The following is a 25,796-nucleotide window of genomic DNA, read 5'->3' as shown; positions in this document are numbered from 1 at the left end:
CACGACACCTGGTAGTTGTTCGTTAAGCCCCGCCTGAAAAAATGGACGATTACTTTATTGGAACTGAATATTTAATTATATGAAAGAGAGGTGGGGGTCGTTGAGGACAAGTCGAATTTCTGGTATCGTCACGCATTTAAAATGTTATGTGTGGATCAAACTTTTTTCCCGACTTCACATGACAATTAGGCTTTGACTACGGAACTAGTCGAATGTTTTACTCGCGCACGAACCGCTTCAAATAAAGTTATTTCACCCTCTTATATCTTTTTTGCGAGTGTTTCTCTAACATCATTTTAATTATTTTAAACAGTGCTGCCGCTGGGCAGTTTCTTTCCTCCTGCCTTTCACGCCTCTGTACTTCTATCTCCCTATTTACTCTGTACTTCCCTATAGTGAATTATACAGATTGTAAATAACAAAATAAATTTAAAAAAAAAAATTAAACTAAATCGATTTCGTCCGATCAGAGAAAAATAGGACTGAAGGTAAAAACACATTTCAACTTTTACAGATTTCAAATTTAAAGCTATATGTGACACTAATGTTCGGAGACGAAGAGTATTAATGACCTTGAGAATGGAAGTAAAAGTCGTGTGAGTGATCGCTCCAGATTTTTGCATTTTGTGTTCCATGACGCAGTTAGAACAACACGAAACCAGTAGCAAAATTGTGAACTTCAGTTTTTAAATTGTCTAAAATACTAAGAGTCTACGAACAGCATCCAGTCAGATATATTGCTCGTTCGTCTTTGCAGCTGCTGAAGGGCTATCTTTTAGTTCAGTTGGGAGAAAGGATGTAACTGCTGAAGATTGGGATCAGGCCGACATTGTAGATCGCATCTTGGGGTGAAGAGCTGTAAAAGATCATCCAAATTCCTACGCGATGTTCATGGGAAACAATGGCCTATACAGTGAAAGTTGCAAACGGAGAATTAAAGTGTTGATAAATTTAATTTTTACCAGTTTGCATATTAGTTACAATAATGCACCCTAATCGTACGTCATTTATGAATGAAGTTGTAAACTCTGCAGTTAATTCCATGACTGTTCAACTGCTTGCTCCACTGTACCAGTACTTTAGAATTTTGATTAACATATTGTGGGTTAACATGTTTTACATCTAAACCTTAATTTAGTTTTAGATATTTTAAGAGTTTGAAGTAACTAGATGTAACTTAAAAACAAACTTGGAAATTGGTCTCCTTGCACGTGGTGATTAGAGCAAGCAGTTACATTTATATGCTTGCAAGTATAACTTAAGGGAGGCCTCGTAAATCAGCTGAGATAGAGGCAGTAGCTGATCATCACTATTTAGAGAAATTTGTGATTCAGAATTGTAATGTAACCAAGAAATCGGTATGTGTTCTGGGAAAACCTGAAGGTTTTGTCGTTTCATTTTGTGGTCTGGTAGCCGTTTTCCTTAGTGACGTAGGACTAACGATAACGCGGTGATATGAAGAAGTGACCAGCTCCCGGTTTAAGCAGTTCGTCATGCATGCTAATGTGTGTTCCCCCGCTACTGCTGCTGCAGTCGTGTGCTAGTGTCAGTGTTGCCAGTGTCGCGTCGACTCTTCATTAAGATTCTCTGTCTGTGCCGTATTGTCTGTCTGTAGTTTATTTCGTGTAGTGTTTATTCTTAGCCCGGACTGTCGCTAACCTAACTTCAACTCTCCTGTAAGTAACTATTTTGTTTACGTGGCGCAGTTTTTTCTTCTGCATTTCATTTAAATATAATTCAGATGAACAGAATTCAGATTGGGAATTCTACTGACATAGTCATTACCTATGAATATTTTCAGTTGAGGAGGTCAGACATTACTCCGAAATGACACTATGGAGGAAAGGCTACTCCCCCCTTATGCCAAAAGTGCTATTATTTGAATTTCCTTGGGGCGGAAATATGGAGCAATAGTTCCTGAATTCGTAGTTTTTCGAAAAAGTTTCAATTATTTTTGAACATTACTCTGCACATACAAGTAGATCTATTGTTTTATCGTGAACTAGGAATTAGTATTTACTAGGGTTCCTTAGAAGAGGTGAAGTCAAACTGTTTTTCTAACGAGTCATTCTGCTAATAGCTCAGTTCTTACTCGTAATATTTACGAATACGAAATTTCTCGCCAATACTCCGAGTTGGAAATCCATCAGACAACCGGCAATGCGAACTTTTTTAAGTTTAATGTATTGCTCTAGGTTATAGCCTAAGGGTTTACATGAAGTATAGATTAGATCTATCTCTTACAGGTTTCAATCTATTGATCAGGAACTATTGATTTTAGAAGGTTCATGGGGGGGGGGGGATCTTTGTTCATGGGACTTATCACAGCAGCAGTTCTTTATTATAATATTGAAGTTAAGTGTCAGCTTAGTAAAATTCTAAGTGTCAAGAAAATTTAAATTCGTGGTGTGGGTGTAGGCCCCTCTTTTATTTATATTTGAGACAATTTTTGGCCATTTTTATGGGTGATTTTTCTTTGTACCAAGGATTTACTCATCGCGCGAAGGACTCATTTCCTGGTCGTTCAAAGAAAGCTGAGCGAGCAGATACGTAGATATGAATCACAATAATATTCATTGATGCGTGAAAGTTTTCGCGAGAATAGCGATGGTTAGTAACTGGCTATCCACTTTGTAACCGCACCTTCATGTTGGACGGAATGCACCGTTCACCTTTCTGTCTGTTGCATTCTTTACTGAAACTGAAGTTGCCAACTTTGTCTCTTTTAATAATAAAGCAATCCTGTTTGAATAGTAGAGTCACAATTTAAGGTAATTAACAGTTGACCTCCTGAACTAGCTACCTTTGAACTTGCAAGCCAGTCTGGGTCAAGTATCCAAGACCATCTTTCTGATTCTAGAAATCACTGGACCCATTGACATGTTGTTGTGCCATCCCCAAGCAGTTCAGACAAATACAGTTTCCTCATTACTTTCCTCATCCAGAGGAAGTTGGGATGTTTCCGATTGCAAGTTTCCACCGGAAATATAGGACGGTTTACTGGCCACTTCAGAAAGAATAAGTTTGTAGTTTCCTGGATAACCTACATGAGTCAGTTTTTTTTGGGGGGGAAAATTTTTAAAACAAAAGTGATAGACTTATAATAGTAATTCTTTGAACATGGGATATTCTGCAATACGGGGAAGTTTAAAATCTCCTCCCCAGCCTGCTTTGGTTAGGAAAGGCACTTCAAAGAGGAAATGCGTGGTGCCTTGGAGATTCCGTTCTTGACCCTGTCTCTCCTGTGCAGTCCATCTTGGACAGGGGCTGAGCTAGAGTTCGCTACCCCTAATAGTTGCCCTCGTCATGAGTCTCACCTGGCTCCATTATTTGTGTAAGCGTTGGGGATAAGTTTTGTGTGGTCCGTTAGGTTAGGAAACCCGCAAGAACGCCTTGATAAAGAGGTGAGAAGATTTACCCCTACCACGGGAAAGGATTACTCAGCATCGTGCTTAAGGAAAATTCTTGAAGCCACTTTCAGAAAATAGCAAAAGAAGTGGAAAAGTTTCAATCGCGGGCAAACATTGGCCACAAGTTTTAATATTACAAAAATAGGAATGAGTAACTGAAGTAATTACTCAGCATCGATATGATCGGAATGTGCGGTGACGTCACATACCGGGGCCTGTTATCTCTGTTATCGGAGGTGGGTTGTGTAACTGTCCCTACATATCGGCCATCTTCTTCCAACACACCTAAGTTCTAGTGATAAAGCCCCTCAACATTATTTGGGTGAAGGTCTGCACTTACATTGTACTGAAGTGGTATGCGCAATACGGCATGTTAAGGAGTGTACATAGTCGATAATAGTTTTGACAATTTCTTTGGAAGACAAATGTTTATACATTTCCTCACGTACTATTAGATACCTAGCATTTTTATCTTGTGGAGCAGGTGAAGACGTACTGTTTTGTCAAAATCCTACAACTAATATTTCACATACTAAAACTATTTGTGCGAGGAAGGTGACAGCGATGACGCACGGCCACTCTGTAAGGAACAATTATTCTTCCACGCCGCTGATGACGTCATACTAGCGTCACCTTAATGCTGTCCTCATATACAAATTCTACGCCCTTATAGTGCTACAATAGAAGAGTGATAGGCCTAATTGTGTAGGTAAACATGTCTGGACAGGTTTAACAGAAAGTCGTTAAAACTTCTCCAAAACTGAAATCTTGTTTAGTAATGACGCACTTTCTTCAAGTTGGACATTCTTTGGCTACTTCATTCCATTAATAATCGTTTCCCTAATAGAGGCGTGGTTGAAGGGGCACATAGTAGTGGAGATACTTGGTGCGATTTTCCTAGTTTACAGCTGGTGTATGGTGTTGGTAATTGATTAATGAATGTGACCTTAAGTGATGAGTGCGAAGGAGAAGGTTTGGCGAGTCTAGAGAAATTGGTTCAATGAGAGGAGGTCAGCCGCTCGGCAGCGCTCTCCTGCGTCCATCTAGCCAAACACAAAAAAGTTGAAACAGGGTCAACTCGCTGTTCAAGGTCATCAGCATGCCTCTGTTTACATGATTACATGATGACCGTCTAAATGAGTAAGCTTTGGATATTTTGGGTAAGCATCAAATCCATGATCGGAACAGATTGCAAACCTGTTCACTTTTGCTGAAATTGTTTTTCTAAATTAGGGACTGATATATTCATTCTAATGAGGCGCCTAGCGGTTAGAGGCAAGGTCAGCAAAGCTAAGATGCATTGTGGTACTGGGTTCGATTCCCGGTCTAGGCCTTGGATTTTTATTTATTGGTTAATAAAAGAAATTTCACCTCTTATAACTACGAAACTTGGAAAGTGATTCGTTCGAAAAGTAAAATTTCAGATAATGTCATATGTTGCGTCATTTTGGAATTTTGAATATTTGGTTTAGAACATTACAGTGGCGTTACCTGTTGGCACCTTCTTCAAATAGCAAATTTCAACTTTCTGCAATTTGGTTGTTAAAGAATTTGGGATGATACATTGATACTCTCACAGCGATTTGTAAAGACCTCAAACTCAGGGGACCAGATCGGACTTTTCTGGTGAAAATCTGCACGAATGCAATACTCGAGCTTAGAAGGGAAGAAATAAGAGGGTTAAAGAGGCGTGGCAGCAATCGCTGAGCGGGAGAAATTAGTTGAGTTCTTAGTGACATTCTTTTTGTTTGGGCTACACACCGTTGCTTTAAAAGCTCGAGGGATGAAAATATGAGGGTTGGCACTAAGGCGCAGACGGTCCCTGAACCTAGCTAGTTTAAGAGATCTAGCTAGCCATGGAAGCTAATTCTCTAACAAGCTCCAGTAAACTTGGAAAGTCACTCTTGTTTAGAGTGTCTCACTCTACCAGAAATAGGCATCGCAAGACTTATCTTTGAACAGTCATAAAAGTGGAACTGCCAAAAAAACGTGAAGGTTTCAGACTGTGGAGTGGGTATTAGCTATGCCCAAAAAGGATGTTCTGGTGCAATCGGCCTAGGAGCTACGATAGGACTATAATGTAAACTTTTGGACGAAAACTGCAAACCGGATGTCCTAATTTACACGATGTATTTGTTAGTTAATCGGTGTTCAACGATTTTCTTTAAAGTTAGTGACCTTATTGTTGTTCTTTAATTTTTATATGCAACGTTTTCGCCGTTTAAAACCTCTTGGAAGCATAAGCATTAAGAAGAGTTAAAGCGATGTCACAAGCAACAGACAGATGAACAATGACGTTGGCGGCCGGGTGATTATGGGCGGTGTAGGATTTGATTGGAGCCAGCAGTGCAGCACTCTGAAAGGTCAAAGGAGTACCGGGTCACAGCTGTAGGGCCGCCTCTCTCCTGCGGTCCTCGCCCTGAATGCTCGGCCTTCTACATCGCTTAATTCTTTATGTGCCCCCACAATATGTGACTTCTACACTTATTGCTTGCTAGCTAATTGATTTACTAGCTACTAATAAGGAGCTTAGATTAAATTTAGTTCAGTGGGGGCTGACTAGAAAGGCGTACGCGCTGCGACCGAAGGGTCTATTGTGATTCCTTTAAAAGCTTGATTTGTACTCCGAGCCACACTCTAGCCCTTTCCATTGGCACCATTTCCCCATCTTCCCAACAAGAATGCTAAGCTAACCGCTACCGGAATAAGTTATTCAGTCTTTCGCCTGGTGGCCTACGATCAGCGATCGGCTGCCTGGCCTTATTACAGTAATGTAGGCATTTCCAAGATACTTCCAACTTCCTTCAATGTTTCATCTCTTATATTAAAAATTAGGAATTTTAATTACGTATTGAATGCTTATCAACATTATTTATAATGCTGGTGTAGTGCACTTGAATGAACACTTTAGAGGGAGCTTCATCCCAGCTCTGTCCTGGAACTGCCTTGAGAAGCTTCTTCCTGCCATTTTAAAAGAGGAACATTAGTTGACATTGCAATATTTTCGATAATTCGTAGTGATCTCTTTTTTAACCCAAGCTGACAGTAACTTTCACGAAATGTGGGGAAAACTGGAATAAGTTAATGAGAACACGGGAGCAAAAGCCTAATTGATTTAGAATTTAAAAATAGTGACCAGATGGAGTCGGTGACGAATTAGTTTGCCAGAAACGGTGAGCCACAGTCGCGACATACGATTAAAAATAAACCCGACAAGATAAATAACGTAAGTACGACGAGGGACGGGCTACACAGCTGCCAGTGTGACTGCGCTCCAGTGCCAGCACGATCTGCTCATCACTTGGTGATAATTGCTACATTTGGTGTAACCTTCCATTACCAGATCGGTACTTCTAATGTAGTGATGTGTCTAGGCCGTGGAATGAGTCAGTTCACCATTTCCCCAAAAAAAATCATTTCCCTATATTTAGTTTCAGGCTAAAAAAAAACAAATCTGCTAAATTCGAAATCAGATCAAATGTTTAAAAAAAAAAAAATTAGTTACGTTTACCAAAAGTATCTAAATTCTATACGATTCCTTTCGTAAAAGATTCATATTGCAGGGTGAAGTGAAGCATCTTTTATGAATACACATATCTTACATTTACTTTCATACTACAGTCTAACTCGCACGTTACAATAACTTCACAGTTTGAAGGTATACTTTTTGAAATATACATTATGTAAATCGCATTTCTGCAATAATGATTTTTGTCAAATTCTGCAGTTCTGTGTCAGTTTGAGAACATACGAGTTGAAGGCGGTAAAAGCGGACTGGCCACCTGTTATTTCAATCCAGTCATTAATCTTAAACATAATTGTCATCTTAATCTTCTCCAAACATATTTATATGAGATTCCATTTTCAGAATGTTCTTCTTCTAGGATGTCTGTTGAAGGTCAAATATTTTGTCGATTAATTTTCGTGGCCGTTTTGGTGTGGTGGGGCGAGGGGTGGCGCCCAAGGATGATCTAGTCACGCATCGGCAATTGTTTTCACAGCCTCCTCTAACCTGTCGCCAGGTACATTCCATTCAGATGTTTGTTATTCGGGTGCGCAAGTAGCTTTGAAGGAGAGCTAAATTTCAGTTCTAATTTTATGTTAGCATTTCAACATTAAATGTTTGCGGATGTAGACAGTCTGTGACTCATTTGGCTCAATTAGGGTTCTCGGCATTATGACGAAGCCTTCCTTAAGCAGCTACAAGGCTCAGCCAACGCAAAATATACCATCATTAAGCCTTATATAATCATTTTTCGGCTCACAAATCATTTTTAATTGTGGATCTAGAAGTAAACCAAAGATAACAGAAAAGACTGATTGTTCCGATTGTTCGCTGCACATGGACAGTTCTCAGCTTTTGTGAGAAAGCCTCAAAGAGTAGGCTAGTTGTGTAGACTGCAGTCTTCGGTTCACCTCTTCGTGTAATACGTTGAAGGAAATCCCTTACCAAGTTATGGTCATGCACATCGCTGCTTTCTCGATGAATTAGTATCTTAGATTGCGTGGTTGAAGTTAAAGTCATAATCAGCTGGGAAATGGAACTTGTTCTTACGGGTACTTTTTATGGATTTGCAATTAAAAATGAAAATGTTTTTGGAAAATCCGTTAATTTTTAGCCACTTGAAATGTCAAGAAGAAGTGAGAGCCCAGAGTTTACCTTCCGATGAAGAACAGGAAATTTCGTTCAGTGTGAATCTTGTATTGGCGCGCAATTGGCCGCCATCAGACACGAGGTCAGCCGGCTGTATAAGGCAACAAAACTACAACCAGCGTAACAACAGTTAAATAATTGGTTGTAATGGTGAAGTGGATTTAAGATTGGCGGGTCAGGGTTCCTCCCCTCCCTAGCTTATAATCGCCTTAGTGTGGGCAGCCTGTAATAGACTTTCACATTCCCTATCCTTTTAGGGCATAAATTCAGCCATTGTGGTGGTGACGACAAAAATAAAAAGGAGTTACTACGAGTATAGACATTCCATTGCAAAACTGGTCCGGTGATGAAGCTGTTGTAGGCGTGGTATTGGGCGCCAAGTGCAAACAGTGCGGCTCTTCAGCAGTTCGTCTGGAGATGTCAAGAGTATCGCTAGCGCTCCGGCTTCTAGTGCTTGGGTTGTCTTTACTTCGTCATCAATAGATTTCGCCTTAGGGTGTGCACCTGTGCGATATTTGTGAGTTTCTGCAAATTCTTTAATATCTGCTGATTGAACTGTTGGACTGGATAAGATGCACGACAACCTGGCTACAGCGTGCCTCGCTCTGTCTAGACCTCCTTCGAATTACCTTCCTACCCATAAGGAATTTCGGCACCATGGTTCGTATAAGTTTCTTAATTTCTATCCGATGTATATTTATGAGGTCAGCCATACTGATTACTTTCCCGACAGAAAATGTACGCACAATATCAGTTGTTGTTTTTTTTTACCAATTGTCTAAACAGTACAGCAAAATTCGTTTTCGCATTTTTTGAGGAGAAGAGCCATCATATATCAAACACATCGTCCATCTTGTACGCCCATTATACTGTAGTACTCTCTTCTGTATCAGATGCGAAATGCAATAGAATCCCGTTCGTCCAATCCGTATCGTCTCGGTTGTTTTCATCTGAGGCGGCCCCAGTTTTGGAGCTTTCACATTCTGCTGTCTATTTCTGCTCTTTTGAAGAACTAAGAGCCGACTCTAAGAATTGAATAATTTTAGTTTTCCATTCCATCTAGATGTACACAACACGTTTCGTTTAATAAGTTTTTGCAGAGAGATCAAATGAATGAATGAATGATCAAATGACGTGCCTTGAAGTGTGACAAAAATTGCACTGATAGCAACGATATCTGTGCACGATCGATAAGTTTTCACCTTTACTAAAATAATCTATTTTCTTTCTGATAATTAGTTTACTTCAAAGACTGACTATTTACGAAAACATTTACCACGCTGCATAGTTCCCTCCTACTGAAAGTTAGAGAAAGTATAATAAGTACTATTCCCGGATGTAGATGGCCTCATTAAGGGATTCGGTTTGCATAAACTGCATCGAGAGTATTTTGCTGCGATAGAGTAAACAAACTTTCAGTTCGCGTCTCAAGGTCCTGCTCCTGGTGAGGGGGGAGGGGGAGTGTTCATTTCGCGCAGTTATCACACTGCTCCTTCTTCCCCAACCTGTATTTACTGTTCCTTGTTCACTGCATTCTCCCTGCTTGGTGCTGCAGATCAGGCTTTCAGCATCGGCTCTGATATTCCAGTTCTAGATCATTTAGCTCCTACTGAACTTAGCACAACTACATTGAGGTAGCTTGAATTACCTTAGTTAAATTGAATTACCACTTGGGATTTCCGGAACATATTTATGTTCTGCGTCCATCTTAAACTTAAAACTCTGATCAGAACACTCTGTTACACTCTGACACTCTGTTCTGTAAAACCCTTTAGAAGGAACCTAACCGCTTCTCTTCCATGAACTATCTCAGAACAGAGTTCATAAAAGTTAAACATCTCCGGGCATTTAATATATTCAATAGTTTAGAGAATAAACGAAGGCTCAGTTGTAAGGAAAATTTCAAAAAGGGAAAAACCGTTAAAGTGCCATTTCCTGTTTGGTAATTGGCTTACAACAAGGAAATTTAGCCGTACAATTAATTTTTAATTTTGTACATCGATATGACCGAATCTCGCCCTGGGATGGCATTTTAAGAGGAAGCCTATCCCTCCTCTTATTAGAGTAGAATTTTACTGGAAATCCACTTGTTTTGGGTTGCGTTTAGTCCGAAATGTGGTTTTCACAAATTATTTAAGTGAGTTGTGGAGTTGGAGTAAGAACAGCTGATGAATGGAAGAGTATCGGAAGTTGAATGGAGTTCATACGATAAATATAAAAATGAAAATCACTGACATGAATAAAATAGTGGTACTTCCGGGGCATTGCTCAATGATTGGATATAAACATTTAAACCAAAAATTAAATTTGAACTTTTAGCGATTTCTCGTTTTTCTTGAGTTAAGCTGTCTACTTACGGAAACATGTGAATCACCTAAACTTATTATGGAAAATCTGCATCCTGGTCATGAGTATTGTATTTGCAGGTGGAGAGAGCAGTGGTGGAGGCAGTGCAAACAGAGGCGGCAACAAGTTAGCCAGGCGAGCTCGTTCCTTCAAGGAAGACTTCCTGGATATCCTGTCACAGATGAGGTCGCCCGGCAGTGGTGGTGGTACTAGTGGAAGTGCCAGTAGCGCTGGTTCTCCTAAGCCACCTAGATCACCTAAACCGAGGACATCCAGTTCTAGTGATGTACCACAGAATGAAGAAAGAAATCCTCTCGCAGATCTAGATTTACATGTTAAACAGGTACTTAGTGGTTTAAATTAAGATTAAATTGAAACCGCTTGAAACATGAAAACTGTGCAGTGATGTTGAATTTCGCTTTTAAAATATCTGTCACCCAGTTCCCCCTACTGATAGATGATAGAGAGGTTATAAACGTGAAATGAGTAGTTATTCTCAAATAAAGCCAGCACATTATAAAAAGTTTAAACTCGTCTTGCATCAAAGTGATTCTAATCTATTATTACCTATCGTTATGGTCCTTGGAAAGCACATCATGTGTGCTCTAAATGTATTGATGCAAACCTTTAGGATTTCAGGATCGCAGAGAGCTTTTTTGGGCACCACTGAGCCTGTTGTCTTAAGACACTTTGCACTCGCTCTTCGAACCGTTCCTTTAAAAGAATACGATTTCTTGGCTCACAAACTACGAGCCAAAAACAAGTTCTATTTTTATGGTCATCTGTTATTAATTTTGGTGTTATTATTATATTATTATTATTTTTTATCTCTAAAAAAGTTTTTGCCCTCTTGTGACGACAGTTTCTTTCTTGGTAGTGTGAATCAATTGTTATTCATCATAAAAGTTAGATGAAGTATTTGATTCTCTGTTACGTACTCCTGACAATTGTCAGCAATGATTACTTGCCTCCTGAAAGGAATTTTTATCCCTGAACTGAACGTTAAACCTCCTGAAAAAAAGAGGCGATTAGTTTGACTATTATCAAAGAAAATGTTTCTTACTACAGGTTCAGTTGGCACTAAAACATTTTAGAGATGTAGTATCTAAGAATAAACTGGAAGTACTTCCTGGCAACGGAACCATCGTCCTGGAGAGCATCGCAACCATACAGAGTGTTCTCAAAACTTTCGTCTTCTTCGACCAAAGGTTAGTCGACTAATTACATCTTATCGATATGAGTTCTTCCTTCGAATGAGTGTGATCTGAAGATATAATTATTTATGTTGTTATTTTAGTACGGCACTAATGTCAGCTACCAAACAAGTGTATCAGAGTCTGACCATGTTAATAAAATTGTGCGATGACGTACTAATCGGCGGCGAGAAGGGACTCAACAAACAGAATGTAACGGAAGTACTGCAGCAGGTTGAAGACGCCGTCCAGGTAACTATTTCACTTAGTTTTCTGAATTTATTACTTTTTTCGTGATCCTCCAATATCTTACTATTCTAAGAGACAAATCATTTGGGCCGTGGCGAGTGTGAGACACAGTCTATTCGTCCATCTACATTACATACTTATCGTATTAATATCAAAATGAAAGGCCTATTATCAAGTTATCTTCTTATGTAGTTGAATACAGTTTGTTATACAGTAAAAAAGTAGATTATCATACGAACCTGGGTCCTCTTGCATGAGTTCTACGTATAGTCACAGAAATGAAGGGAAAATCATGAGCTAGTGGAGAGTCGTTCCGCCTTTTGCTTCCTCAGTCTGGGTTCGGCCAAAAGGAAGGCGGAAGTCGTCTTAGGAACTCACAACCTGTTATGATATTCCCTTAGAATTTTATTTCATATATTTGTCTTTTTATTATTGCAGAATCTGGTCTCACTTGTTAGAGGTAAATTATCTGACCATAAGAGCTTGTCCAAAATAAATCACGCTTCGGAAAATTTACCGTACAAAGGTATAATAGTGGAACCGCCGTTGAGGAGTTCCTTACCAGACATTCCGCTGACACCGAGGGAACGTCAGGCGTTGCTTGAAGGGGCAGCCAGACACCACCATCAGACCTACAGTAGCGAGTCGATCACGGACACGCCGCCGCCTAAACCACCTCTACCTGTCACGTAAGTAGTCTTCACATTTCTGTTCTATTGTCTGTGGAGTCTTAATAGAGGAGTAATAATCTTCTCTCATGTACAGAAAAGTATGGATCGGAGATTCTCCGCCTCCACTACCACCAAAAAAGAAGTCCAGCGGTGGGGGAACTGTTGTAGGTCCGCCGTCTCATTCTATGGAAAGGTTATCACTGAGATCGGACAACTCGTCCTTAGGAAGTTTAGATTCTATGTTGAACACCTCTAGCAAAGATGAAGAGGAACTTCACGCCATCATGGACGAAGAGAATTCTATTACTTTACCAGACGCCTCACTCCTCGCTCACGGTAACAACTCTCCTTTCTCTCTTCAATTATCTAAATAAAACAGAAACCCTACCTTCCTAAATGTATTATTTTGATGCTAGACTGTGTTCGCTAAAGAGTAAATATAATTTTGCAGACTTTACGGGTATGGGGTCACTGGTGAACGGAAGCCAGGCTAGCTCCTGTTGTTGGGACAGCTCCTGTAGTAATGCCTCGGATCATACACATCTCACAGAATCCCCAGATCCGCCGGCTTCCTCCTTCAACAGTCATTCAATTGGTATGTACATATGATCGCAATGTTGAATCTCTTCTCTTAGCATAAGGCAAGACTACCAGGTACCGGATCACAATGAATGATGTCAACGTAGTTTCAACTTTTCATCAGGATGTAAATTGATGTAGACTGCTTCGGCTGGCAATTTAGCCTCTTTCTTTTTAAACATCTAAAAAGTTCCAAAGAATGCTTTGCATAATGCTTTCTTACCAAAATGCACAACTGCTCATAATTAACGCGCTTACTCACATAATGCGTCAATTATGTCTCGAATGTACTAACACTTTACATGTATCGTAATTTACATCCCGAAACGCTACTTACCAGGCAGTTTATGGTTGAGCGTTCTCGCCTTATTCACCTCAACGTTTTCTAGCGGTGGAGCAAGTTTTCCCTTTTATGCTGTAACTCCCTGCACAAAGTTAATAAACTGCTGGAAAATTTCAGCGGGTGATTTGATGAATAATATGTTAATTTTTTCTTTGTTGATAAATTTAGTAAATAAAGCACTGTGGTGAACTTAGAATAATTAACACACGGAATTTGATACGAGTCCTCGTTCTAGAATTTTGGAGAAGACGGTTAACCAATCCACGTTCACTCGTACTTTGCAGTCGACTCGTCCTTGCGCTAGTTTTTACGATCGAGCTTCACAAAATTCCCATTTTTTTCTTTTTTTATTGAATTCAAAAATTGAAACAAATGTTCTATCACAGACTAATTTTCCTGTCTGCCTCTGCAAAAAAAAGGCAGTTATCAATCTTAGTTATCGCTTACATTTTATAAGATAATGCTGAACGGCATTTTGATTACCTATCTTTCTGATTAACTGAAGTCACCATATTTTGCTTCGCAATCATCAGGAATGTTTTTGAGATAAAATAGGGTTATATCAAAACATTAATGTCATGTAAAAACTCAATTTAGAAATTTAAAAAGATTGCAAACGTTCCCTAACCCATTAATAACAATTAATTGCAATGATCTCCTTATTTGCATTTTTAATAAAGATGTGCGCTTTACTACTTTGCAGTTGGTTGTATGAGTTCAGCTGTAGAACGTTCAACGCTCTCTTCGGCCTTTGTCTCCTTACATCAGAGTTCCACGCAAAGTTTTAACTATTCGAGCAGCAGTCACAGTAGTAGCGCTACTACGGTGAGTTGTGCAGCTTCTACTGGCACCACATTGGAAGAGAGCCGAATTATCTCGACCACGACCACCACTAGGCAACAGATCTCCAGTTCTGCTGCGACAGTCTCCAGTGGGGATGTGGTGGACAGGTCCACGCCTCCACCGCCTGCGTTGCCGGAGAAGAAGCGATCACGTCGAGAACGTCACCCTTCTCAGTATGACAATGTTCCTTCAGTTCCTGTTTGTCAACCCACCTCTAATTCCAGTCCTACAGACAGCAAACCACCTCCGTTGCCGCTTAAGAAAAAGCATAGTATGTATTTCACTTTAACTAAATGCTACGGATATAGCAACCAGATGGTTCTAATAGTAAAATCTTGTTACAGATCTTAGCAATGTGAAATACTTTCTTTTTTTTTTGCAGAATCATTACTACTAATAGCTTACTTCTTTTAGTTAGCCAAAACCCCTCTTCTTTCACATTACTCTGATAATGTACGACGTATTTCATTAAAGGAATCTGCAGCTTTATAGCTCGTCCTCATTTATCATTACCGTTGTGAATCATGTGGTTATTCAGATTCACGAAGAAATTTTCCAAAATATCCAGACCTAAGTAGGATGGATGACATTTGAAATTTTATTTTCTTTCTATCGCTGACGTTGGAGTAATCATCTCTCAGTAACTAGGTTCTTGTAAAGTCTAATTCGTCTAATTTCGTTCACATCTTAAGAAGTTGTTGCTTTTGGTGATTAGAGAATTAGTCTTCCAATTCATAAAGTTTTTGCTTTGAAGCCAGCAGGCGCTGACTATGCTCATGTACCGATATAGTGTAAAAACTATATCTTTTTATTCTACCTAGGAAGGTAGGAAGAAGTCAACATGCTAAGCGCAGAGTTTGCGGAAAATGAACTCTCCCTCGACTACTTACTCTTACCCCACCATAGGTAATAGACATGAATTCTGTTTATTTGAAAAACGTTCGACAAAGAGCACCAAAACGGGACCGCGAAGAGAAATAAAATCTTTAAAACAAAAACCTTTTATCTACTTGGAACTTAGTATTCTGTTGGTTGCGTCATGTTTGGGTGTACCCTGTTTCCCAACTGTATTCTGGTTGATCGAATCTCTTTCGCCTGATCTCAGTCAACGGCCTGAGCCTAACAATTTCAGATTAGGTTTCTTAGAGAAGATTTACTTAGTTGAATCACCGACAGATCACCTTTGTTTTCAATGTTACTTTTATAACCAGGAAAACAACATTGCTAAATAAATGGGGAAAAGTCTGCAATTTTTTATTCTTATGTTGTAACATTCTAGTTCTTACAAAAGGTTTTCTAGTCTATACGAGGAGCACAGCCGCTACAGCATAGTTGCATAGTTGCTTGGTGCGCTCTGCTCAGCCATTATGATGCAGCAATATAATTTCTAACTAAAGCGCATTTATATCTTTTATTATTTTGATACAATTTTTTAACAATGTAAAAATTATTAATGATTTCCTGCGATTATCTTTTTTTTTCTTTATTTCTGCTCCTTGTAAGTTATGTTATTCTTGCATTCGGAAAGTCATGATGGAGGATGGGAATTGTTAATCGAAAGTCACCGGAGATCTTGCATTTCAACTACTCGTAGCACTTCGTAGAATATCTGAACAATTAATCTATTTATTTTATCAAATTGAAAGTTCTTGAGCAAAGTTATCATTGGATTAAATATGAGCCACTAGTTTTTCATTAAGAAATTTACTTTTCATTTACGCTTTCTAGAATTTCAAACTGAACGTTTCTCTTCTTCGCAGTTTTTTTTTAGTAGCGGTACTTTAAATTAATTGTTTTCTTAAATGGTTTGAAAAAGTATTTAAAAAACTTTTATTATTGATCTGTGTTCTGGGTACTATAAATAAATAACCTTCGACAGGAGCCAGTTTGGGTTAAATAGCAATATTTGGGTGTTCAACTGCATTTCTCACATCCTATCAAGTGGCAGCTGAATAAGTCTCAAGGGGTAGAGCTTTAAAATCTGAATACCCATTAAACAATTCATGAGAAAAGCTTAGTTTATCTCACTGTAAATCTTTTGCATTTCCATCAGTATTTTACATTCCCATCGACCCATTGAGCTCATCCTAGTTTTACTGTCCAGTCTGGAATGTATGCCCACTTCGGAGCGTCTAAATCGGCCAGTATATTCTCGTATGACCTAGTCCCTAGACAGGAAGAACGTCCATACTAGAAGGTATTCTAGTTTGAGAATTTAGATTCTTTAGGAAAGCTTGATTTGACTGTCCTGATTCTAACCTATTTTGGGATTGGAGTTTCATCTTATAACAAAAAAGAAACGCAAGAAAGAATATCAACCTAGAAGGGGCTGCTCTATTCTGTAAAAGCCCCTATCAATAGAGGCGTTTAAATAATAAATGAAGGATTTAATTTCATCCAAAACATAATATATGAAGCAAATGAAAACATATTTTGAATACAGATGAAAGATAAAGAAGTATTTGTTTTGTTAACTTTGCAAAAATAATGTGAAACGTTTGTGTACGTCCGAAGGCTAGTGAACATCACGGGTTGCTACTCCCAGTCCTGGTGGATCCCTGTCCATCTGGTAAAGCTGGAAATTCGAAGACTTATGATTAAATGCTAATTAGAAGTCCTGGTAATGAATAAATAGAATACTTAGAGAGTTGTGCTTAATAATCTGATTGATTTTCTGGTTCTTGTATTGTTACACGGAAATAACAATAACTCGTTGATAAAATAACATAATTTTTGCGGATATTCTTCCTCAGGCTCATTGGTTGTGTCAAGATCCACCGACCACTCGATTAGTATATTTTCATACCCCGTCAGGACTGCAAATTTGTTTGATAAAAATATCGCATTTATACTTTGATTTGCAATACTGTTATAGCCAGCGAATTTATTCATGCTCAGCTTTCTTACTTGCAATTAGTTAACATACAAATTATGTAATTTTATTTAAATTTGCTTTATAAAATATTTGTTTTGTTATTTGTGTGTCTCAGTATTCCAGTCAGTGGCATACTCCGGTAAGGACAATAAATCAAACACAAACAAACAGTTTTATCATAAATATTTTATCAGAAAAGAGCAGTAAAAAGAATGGTTAAATAAAAATGTAGCTTTTTCAAAAATTAAATTTAATTAGTGGAATAATAATGTCTTTTTTTCCTAATTAAGAAGCTTTTCGCATGCTCTGTTTAGTGCCATCATTATCTTCTCTGTCATCAACATCATCATTTTCGACAACCATCATTAACTATCAATTTGGTGTTACTTTTCGAAAAGAATTAAGATTCATTTTTGCTATAATATAGAGAGATATGTAATATTAGTACTTTTCTTCTTTCTGCCAAATCAGCTTACTTACTTTTCTCAGCCCATGCATTTTTTTTGTTTAATTTATTTATTTATTTTCACTTTGATGATTGTTAGGTATTTATTTTTGAAATTTGTAAGCATAAATTAATTCAAAATTTATGATGTTAACAAAAATTTAGAGTTAAAACTTATCTCTCATTGTAAAAAAAAAAAAAAGAAAAGTGTATACCACAGTTGTCCAAAATCACCCAATTACCTCTTATTTAAAATAACTTCGGTGATATTTTTTGTATATATGGAGTAGTCCATTTCATTTGACGTTCCAACTCCTTAAAAGTTCGAGAAATCCAGATAATTAAGTGGCAAAATTCTTTTTCTTTCCTTGTGTTTAGAGATTGCTATCCAAAATTTCGTAGTATTTGTGATAAATCAAAGCCAATTTCAGCATCCCTTATTTATTTTCTTCTCTCATTACGTTTAGATATGAAAGTTTCGCCACACTTTGTAGGCCTATCTTCAATCTACAATTATTTATATACAATATTATAATTATTTCAGTACAGAGTTACACAAAATTGATCTTTTTTTTTTGAAGTTCAAAATATTTATCATTTTTTAGCCAATACCCTCAAGGGGCAGTTCTATGTTTAGATAATAGAGGGGTATTCCATGTTAACATCATAACGTCGTGGGTCTCTCCTTGAATACAAAAAAAAAAAAGAGTCCCTTTTAAACACTTAGTTATTGAATTAAGCACAAAAATGGCTTTAAAAATGCTGGTTTTTTTTCACTATTTTTGACATGTTTTCAAAAAAGCAATTTTATAGAAAAATGGACTGAATTAATTTTAGAGGAGGGAACCCTAAACCTAAAACGGCACAAACAAAAGAAAACTTATTACCAATAGAAAAATGGATGAAGAAGTAAACTGATTCAAAATTTTTATTAAAAAAAAAAGCTTTTTTGAACGTGCATTGTAGGATAAGTAAGATTTCCTTCTTGCATTTTCCATCGATTGTTCCTCTAGAAAATTTCAAATAAATTTTACTTCCATTAAGAGATTAAAATAATACTAAAATCACTTTAACTCGGAATAAATTTTGTGAAATTATTTAATAATAAAAAACGAATAATATTTTAAAATAAACAATACTTAATTTCTTTCTTTTAATTATAAAATAAACTATGTTCAATTTTTTTTTTTTTTTAGGCATTAGTAAAGAAATAATTGGGCAAAAAACCATTTTATTTTACTTTTGTTATTTTTATTCAAATACTTGAAGTCTGAGATCATTAATCACCCATTTAATGTATGTAGCAAGATCACTGTCTCTCATTCACCTTCATCAAATCTTCAAAATGTTCTCTCAACATAAATGTCTTGCATGTCTGTGTATTATTTGGTATGGTTGTTATAGTAATAATTGGCCAATCTCCTAGTTAGTTGTAACGCCCTACTCCCAGATTCCGAGTAATATCTTTAAAATCCTCGTCATCTCATCTTTGGCCAATAATGTTCTCTATAAGAAAACTTTCTCTACATTATGCTGTTATTCTTAAGCACAGTACATCAGAAGAGAATTGAGATAATCAAAACTCGAAATGGAAATAGATAAATTAAAATAAAGGTCATTTAAATTAGCTATTTAAAAAAAAACACACATTACAATGAAACGTAACTTTACAAAGAAGCCTACCTCAACCTCTCCCTGAAGGCTGCCCAAAGACGAATTTCCTAGAAAAAAATGGTAACCTGCTTACTCATTTTGACCCCAACCTGTTTGAGACATCCTCTACTGGCACTGGCACCTAAGCGAAATATACATTTTTAACTTCCTTAAGATTTTTTCGTTTTTGAGTAACAGTGGATACACCTTTTTGTAAAAAACACTTTTCCGTACTCTGAAGTCCTCAAAGCGGATGTATCCGGAGAAAAAATTCAAAATACAAAATCTGCACGATTACAATACTTCCTTTTACTGGTGTAGAGAAATTAAGAATTAATACAAGAACACGATTTTTTTTTTCGTAAAGAAATTTACATTTTTTATTTGTCTTTTTTTTCAACCTTGGTATTTTTACCGAATGTTAGCAGGCTTTAACCATTCGCTGAATGCTAGCTGGCGGCTTCAAACGAAATAAGCTCCCAAAAAAAAAGGACATAAAAGCTGTTCAAAACTATATCTTCGTGAAGTTTGCATTAAACGAAATAAAGTGTGTTTAGTCACCCATTTCTATATGCTTGAATGTAGATGAAGTAAAGAACTAAATTAAATTTGTCATTCATTTTTTTATTTATTTTGATGTTGCTGATTACAGTAATTCAATTGTTGACGTAATTTTAACTTCTTTTTTTCATCTGATTTTTTTCCAGTAATGGCGTACATGGAAATGTTCGGTAACTGTTCTCAACCGAGTGCCTCAGAATTATTGAGGCACTCTGTGCACACATACTCCCTCCTGGAAGCGGAATGGCAACAACACCAGGTCTCCTTGACTACTACACAGTCTTGTTCGTTCACACATTCGTTTTCAACTAGTCAAAGGTGGGTTTACTATATTGTTTAACTTTTAAGTATAATGTTTGTTCTATCTGACAATTTGTGATCTGTTATATCAGATCTGAGAAATTTTAAAGACATTTTTTCTTTTTAAACAACCGAACAAGAAATGGAAGTGGTCAACTGCTCATGTCCCGGACTGTTTGGTGTATGGTTTGATTCTCAAAATGCTCTGATCGTTCACAAGTCAGTTTTCTTATGGAACAGCCGTAAAAACATTAGAAAATCTTTATGAATTTTATTAGAGCATCAAACATTGATACGCAGATTTCTATCTTTAGTTACTATTCTAACCAATTTCCTATTAACTTCAACCGATATGAGCAATAAGAGAACCAAGCCCTGAACTTAAAGTCCGGAAATGTGCAGTAAGTCTCATTCAGTTGACGAGCCTAAGATGGATTAAAAAAAAATCAAAACCTGTACGCTTATGCAATACATTGTAGCGTTTTAACAAAACTCTTATCGAATTCAAACCAGTCAGGGCAGTCACAAATCGATGAAAAACTAGGCATGAACTTCTTCTTAGCAATAACCTTTTATTTCTTAATAGAAGGCAGTATTTGTGTACTGTAGCAAGTTTGGTTAATTCATAGTTTTCTTCCGATTGCAATGACCTAAGAACAGATCCAATCTGTTCGTGGGATACGTCTATTAGATACGAACAATTTGAACTTTGACATTTTCTTTCCAGCAACCATGATACTCTGGAAGATTTAAGCGGTGGTAAGTTAAGCCCAGGACTGCCCCCGGCGTTACCACCTAAACGCGGCCGATTGAAGTCTGCAGCCACACCGCCCCCGATTGAACCGGCGCCTCCCGTTGTTCCTACCACACCTCCACCGCTTCCATCTACGCCGCCTCCGTCTGCGTAAGTGCTTCTTAGTACATTTATTCTTTGTTTTGTGACATTACACAGTACAATTTAGCTAATATTACAAAAATAAATAGATAACATAATTTAAATACCTACTGGAACTTCTTAGAAAATAACTCAAAATACAAAAGTATAACTCGTCGTAAAATTTAAGAAAATAAATTTAAATGTGGCCAAAGAAAATTAAGCAGAACAATCAATTACGCTAATAAAGGGATTTTCTTTGAGACAATTTTAGAGAAATTAAACAGTTCATATTTTGATCCTAAAATTGGAATGAAATGCCTATGAAGTGACTAAGGTATTTCTACCTACTTTGTAGATCATGGGCAAAACAAGCAATAATACTCTAAATCCTCGTATTCTTTCATATTGTAGAATTGAAAGAAGGGGTTTGGATCTTTTTCATGAGCGCTGTTATCACAATATTAGTACCATCATTATCTTCTCTGTCATCAACATCCTCATTTTCGACAACCACCATTAACTATCAATTAATTTTATGAACAGAAAGGCAATTATCCTGCAATCTAATTAGAATTCAAGCCTGTTCCAAATAACACTGATCAATAAATTTAATTACCTTGTGAATGGACCCGAAACTAACCTACACCGCCTTTCAGGCCGAGGAAGGAGTATGTAGAGCCGGTCGTGCCCGCTGCAGTGACTGCGACCAGCACAGTTGAAGTAGCGCCTGTCACCAACGGAGGACTGATTGCACCTGTAGACGCATCTCCACTGTTCGAGTTGGATGTTTCCAAACTGTTAGTGTTCATGAGGCCGGACGAGGAAGGACCCGCTATCCGCGGTGGACATCCAGACGCGCTCGTCATACACGCCACTAAAGCTAGTAAAAATGGTAAGTAAAGTAAATTAGGGGTTTTGTTTGAACGTACAGTCTTTTTAACTTTTTCTCAAGTTATAAAATTAAAGGATATTAAATTATCTCGGCTTATTTACTTCTGAGAGAATGACATGGTCTGAAAAGTATTGGGCCAAGTGTAAATGTGTAAAATCCTTAAATTCCTTAAAAAAAACCGGCAGAAATTTATATGAATTTCCTGTTTACAAACTTCGCAAGATGTAAACAGGAAACGTTTTACTATCGATAATACTATTACCGAAGCCAATCAAAACTTTGCACGGTCCTTTCACCATAAGAATATTATGCTAAACAGTTTTAAACAAAATTTGTGAGTCTGTTGTACAGATTTGTTGTTTGTAACTTGTATAATAAGTTATTGTTTGTACGTGTCTATTAACAAATAAATATTATACGATCATTTTTCATGCCTCTCTGCTTGCAGTTGAAAAGGAGCCAGGTAGCTATGTAGTCCTTATAAATTAGTTTTATCTAATATTTATTTTGGTTAGTTAGTTGGTTGGAGGTATTTCTAGAAGTAACTACATGATGTAGTTACTCAAGTTATAGATAGGAATTACATCAATACCAAATAATAATAATAATATTGATATTATTTCTAAAACTGCATGGTTAGAAGACTTTATTGCTTTTGCATATTTGTGGGGTAGATATGTGCCACAAAATTATAGTGCCTCTTGTAAGGGTTTTTTCATATAATGATGTCCTTAAAAAGCGTAGTGTTTTTACCTTGGTAATAACCTGGAATTTTCCAGCGGTTGCGTTAAACCCAACGTTTTCTAAAAACACTGTACATATGCTGGAAGAGTAATCACTAAAATTGTACTTCCGGAGTCAAATCTCGTTTCAACCCTCTTCTCTTAGATAATGCCGGGATAAAGTTGAATTAACGAATTTAAGGGAGATATACAGTTGTTCTTTAATCACTTTTTGGTTGGCAGAATGTATGCCTTTAATTTTAAATAAATTGAACATAAAGTGCTTAAATGCCAAATATCGTAAGTTAGAAGTTAATAGCCCTCCAGTTGTTTTACTCCAATAATGAAGTCTCTAATTCAGATATTTTTCATTCATTGCCTGTTAAGAACGGACGATAATTTTGTATAATAATGGTATTTTAAATGTATATTTTAGATTTCCTATATCAAGAAGCATTTTTGACTACGTACAGAACGTTCATGCAGCCGCTGGATCTCATAGAGAAACTCTGCATGAGACAGCAGAGGTTTAGTGGCAACATCGATCCTGCCAAACAACGATCTGCTCGGGAAACCTTTTCCTTGCTGGTTAGAGTTGTCTCTGATCTCACGTAAGTGGCTTTAGTTCCAGATTTAATCTACTTATACATACTCTATTATCGACTTAATCAATGATGGGAATGTGGAATACCATTTACGTCATATCACACCTTCAGCAGCTTAATTGTTTAATTGTATTATTCCTTTATTGTTCATTTAATTCTTCTCAGTTATGGGTAAAACAAAAACAACTTTTAATCTCATTTTATGGTCATACATTTCGATAATTTGCAAAAAGCTCCCTTCTGAGGAGGAAGTACGTTTATATAATGTACCTAAATAGATTATCTTAACCTGTACCTATTCCTGTGGGTTGAAGTGCTGTTATAAAATTTCTTTCAACTCCAAAATCAATCAGTTACCATCAAGCATCTGAGCGAGTTTCTCAACTAGAAACGTTCGTTTTTATTCCCAAATAAGGGACAGAATCATCATAAAAAAAAAAATAGCCATTCGGAAATTATTTTCTTTGTTCTGAAGGAAGTTCAAGCTATCCTGTGAAACTGAACTGCTGCTGTACAGTATAATGTATAATATATGTACTCCAAAGTACTCTTTCTCATCCTGGAACTTGGACCAGCGCCCCTGATTGCAGGTGCTGCATAATAAGTTCCTGAAGTTAGAAACAACTTCCCGGTACACTCAGATTAGATCTTCATATTTCTGTTAATAAAAACTTGAATGTTGAAAGTCACCACTAAGACATTTTCCGACTTGTGAAGACAGACCTTTGTCGGAAAAATGGAGCTATGTCAAGAGCTATATCTACAGACACAGGAGAGTGAGTTATGTAGCTTGTGTTTTTTGTAAATTTCTCAAATATAAATGAAAATTACAAATAACGAACTATACTCTTATAATACACTCTGTAGGAGGTCAATGTAGAAAGAGCGGATACTTCTAAGTATTCATTGAGCATATAGTGAATAAAAATCTATTATATTCTTTTGTATTATTACCATGGGGAAATTTCGTGTAACCTCATTCGCAATAAATAATCACAGGGTGTCTGACTTGGAGGATACCGTCATGAAAGCACTGATGGAGTTCGTGTATCAGCTATTATGTGCCGGCGATCTGACAATGGCAAGGGTGTTAAGGGTGATCATCTTGGAGAAATACAACAACAAACAGATGTGTTCCATCGCAAACACCTCCTTATCTTCTCAACAGATTTACACCAGGTACGTAGATATTGTTTTGTAACTACTCCGCAATTTCGCGACAGTAAGAACTGTAATTGCAGTTAAAATTTGGCACAGAAATCATTAAAAGAGTTTTCAAGAAAAATTAAATTCAATAAAATATGTCTTCTAAATATTTTATTCACTCGGTATTGGTTATCCTGAAGAAGTAGCTTTGGCAAACAGCAGGGCCAGGTGTTGTAAGTGGAACAAGTGTTCTGCATTTCTTACAGGAGGGCGTTATTGAGTTTTCAAAATTGCAGTGAACCCTATCTCCGCCAAAAGGTTGGGCTTATCAACCCAATTTCTGGTTAGCAGTTTGGGAAAGAAGGATTTGTAACTGGCCTTAGAAATATTTTTAAAAAAATAGTACGCTTAAAACTTGAGTTTTTAACATTTTCTAAGCTATGTCATAATTTGTTTATTTTTTCTTTTGTAAACAGACAGTCGACTCTGATAGATTTTAAGTCTGATCACGTAGCAGAACAGATGACACTTCTAGATTCAGAATTATTTATGAAAATCGAAATACCTGAGGTGCTCATTTGGGCCCAAGAACAAAATGAAGAAAGGAGTCCAAATTTAACAAGGTTCACGGAACATTTCAACAAGATGTCTTATTGGTGAGTACATCATTTTCCTTTGATTTCGCTCTGATTATTGGAATAAAACACTTCCTAATTAGTTTTGAATATAATTTAAATGTAGTCTTATGATTTTTTTTTTTAAATTTTATGTTCAAAAGTTATATTGTAGATTTGTACGCCATAGCACGCATGTTTTCCTTATTTATGACTGGTTTCGGATTCTCACCCGTCATTTGAGGTAACAAATATGCTTCAAACCCTAACATATTCATTCTAAAAAACTCTCTACGTTACTAAAAGAATCCAAATACAAGTAAAAAGTCTAATTTTTTCGTTAATATTACTGTGATAGAATCGCTACTTCTGCGAATTGTTCCTGAGATACTAAAAAATTTTATCCCTGGAGAAAAACTTAAAAACTTTGACAATAATGGAATGACTAACTAAAAATAAAAAATGAAGTTAGGCCTTTTGGTCAAAAGTCGTTTTGGAGGCCACATAGTAGTAGTTTTGATTTCCACTAAGTTCCGTCACACGCTATTTGTTGATTGCAATGAAGTAAATGATAATATCTATCATTGCGGACACAACCCTATTTTAAAAACGTTTTAATGGGTGTGATTACAGTTATTCTGTACAGAGTTGTGCTTACCCAGATCTGCTTTGAGCTTGAAATGATAAAAGTGGTACAAGATCTCCAAGTTTGATTGAAGAACGGTAGGGAGCTGGGAAGTATTTTGCTACTCGAAGGTTTGATGTCCCGGTAAGCGTTGGAATCCAGCTTTCAAACTCCATTAATAGCCTCCTTGAGA

At 37.0% G+C, this 25,796-nt stretch overlaps 1 protein-coding gene across 8 annotated transcripts in view; it reads left to right on the top strand.

The window, feature by feature from the left end:
* C3G (C3G guanyl-nucleotide exchange factor) overlaps positions 1–25,796 on the top strand; it is a 37,040-nt gene that overhangs the window by 2,196 nt on the left and 9,048 nt on the right. For 2 of the 8 annotated variants that reach the window (XR_012457178.1, XM_074123717.1), the window contains exons 1-16: positions 8,270–8,724; positions 10,491–10,753; positions 11,479–11,618; positions 11,708–11,855; positions 12,291–12,541; positions 12,618–12,859; positions 12,975–13,118; positions 14,149–14,559; positions 17,279–17,302; positions 19,969–20,140; positions 20,850–21,026; positions 21,656–21,891; positions 22,340–22,354; positions 23,050–23,224; positions 24,218–24,397; positions 24,841–25,020. Coding sequence is in view for 7 of the 8 variants with exons in the window: in XM_074123717.1 (XP_073979818.1) it covers positions 8,637–8,724; positions 10,491–10,753; positions 11,479–11,618; positions 11,708–11,855; positions 12,291–12,541; positions 12,618–12,859; positions 12,975–13,118; positions 14,149–14,559; positions 17,279–17,302; positions 19,969–20,140; positions 20,850–21,026; positions 21,656–21,891; positions 22,340–22,354; positions 23,050–23,224; positions 24,218–24,397; positions 24,841–25,020 (2,846 nt within the window). In the remaining variant the exon portion in view is untranslated. Of the gene's footprint in view, positions 1–1,521; positions 1,677–8,269; positions 8,725–10,490; positions 10,754–11,478; positions 11,619–11,707; positions 11,856–12,290; positions 12,542–12,617; positions 12,860–12,974; positions 13,119–14,148; positions 14,560–17,278; positions 17,303–19,968; positions 20,141–20,849; positions 21,027–21,655; positions 21,892–22,339; positions 22,355–23,049; positions 23,225–24,217; positions 24,398–24,840; positions 25,021–25,796 lie in introns of those variants that run through there. The other 6 variants (XM_074123759.1, XM_074123746.1, XM_074123736.1 and 3 more) reach the window with 6 other exon arrangements.

The sequence above is a fragment of the Rhodnius prolixus genome, unplaced genomic scaffold (assembly GCF_049639745.1).
Source record: "Rhodnius prolixus isolate KJV_2025 unplaced genomic scaffold, Rpr scaffold_1, whole genome shotgun sequence".
NCBI lineage: Eukaryota > Metazoa > Arthropoda > Insecta > Hemiptera > Reduviidae > Rhodnius > Rhodnius prolixus.
This window is presented reverse-complemented; position numbering and strand designations above follow the sequence as displayed.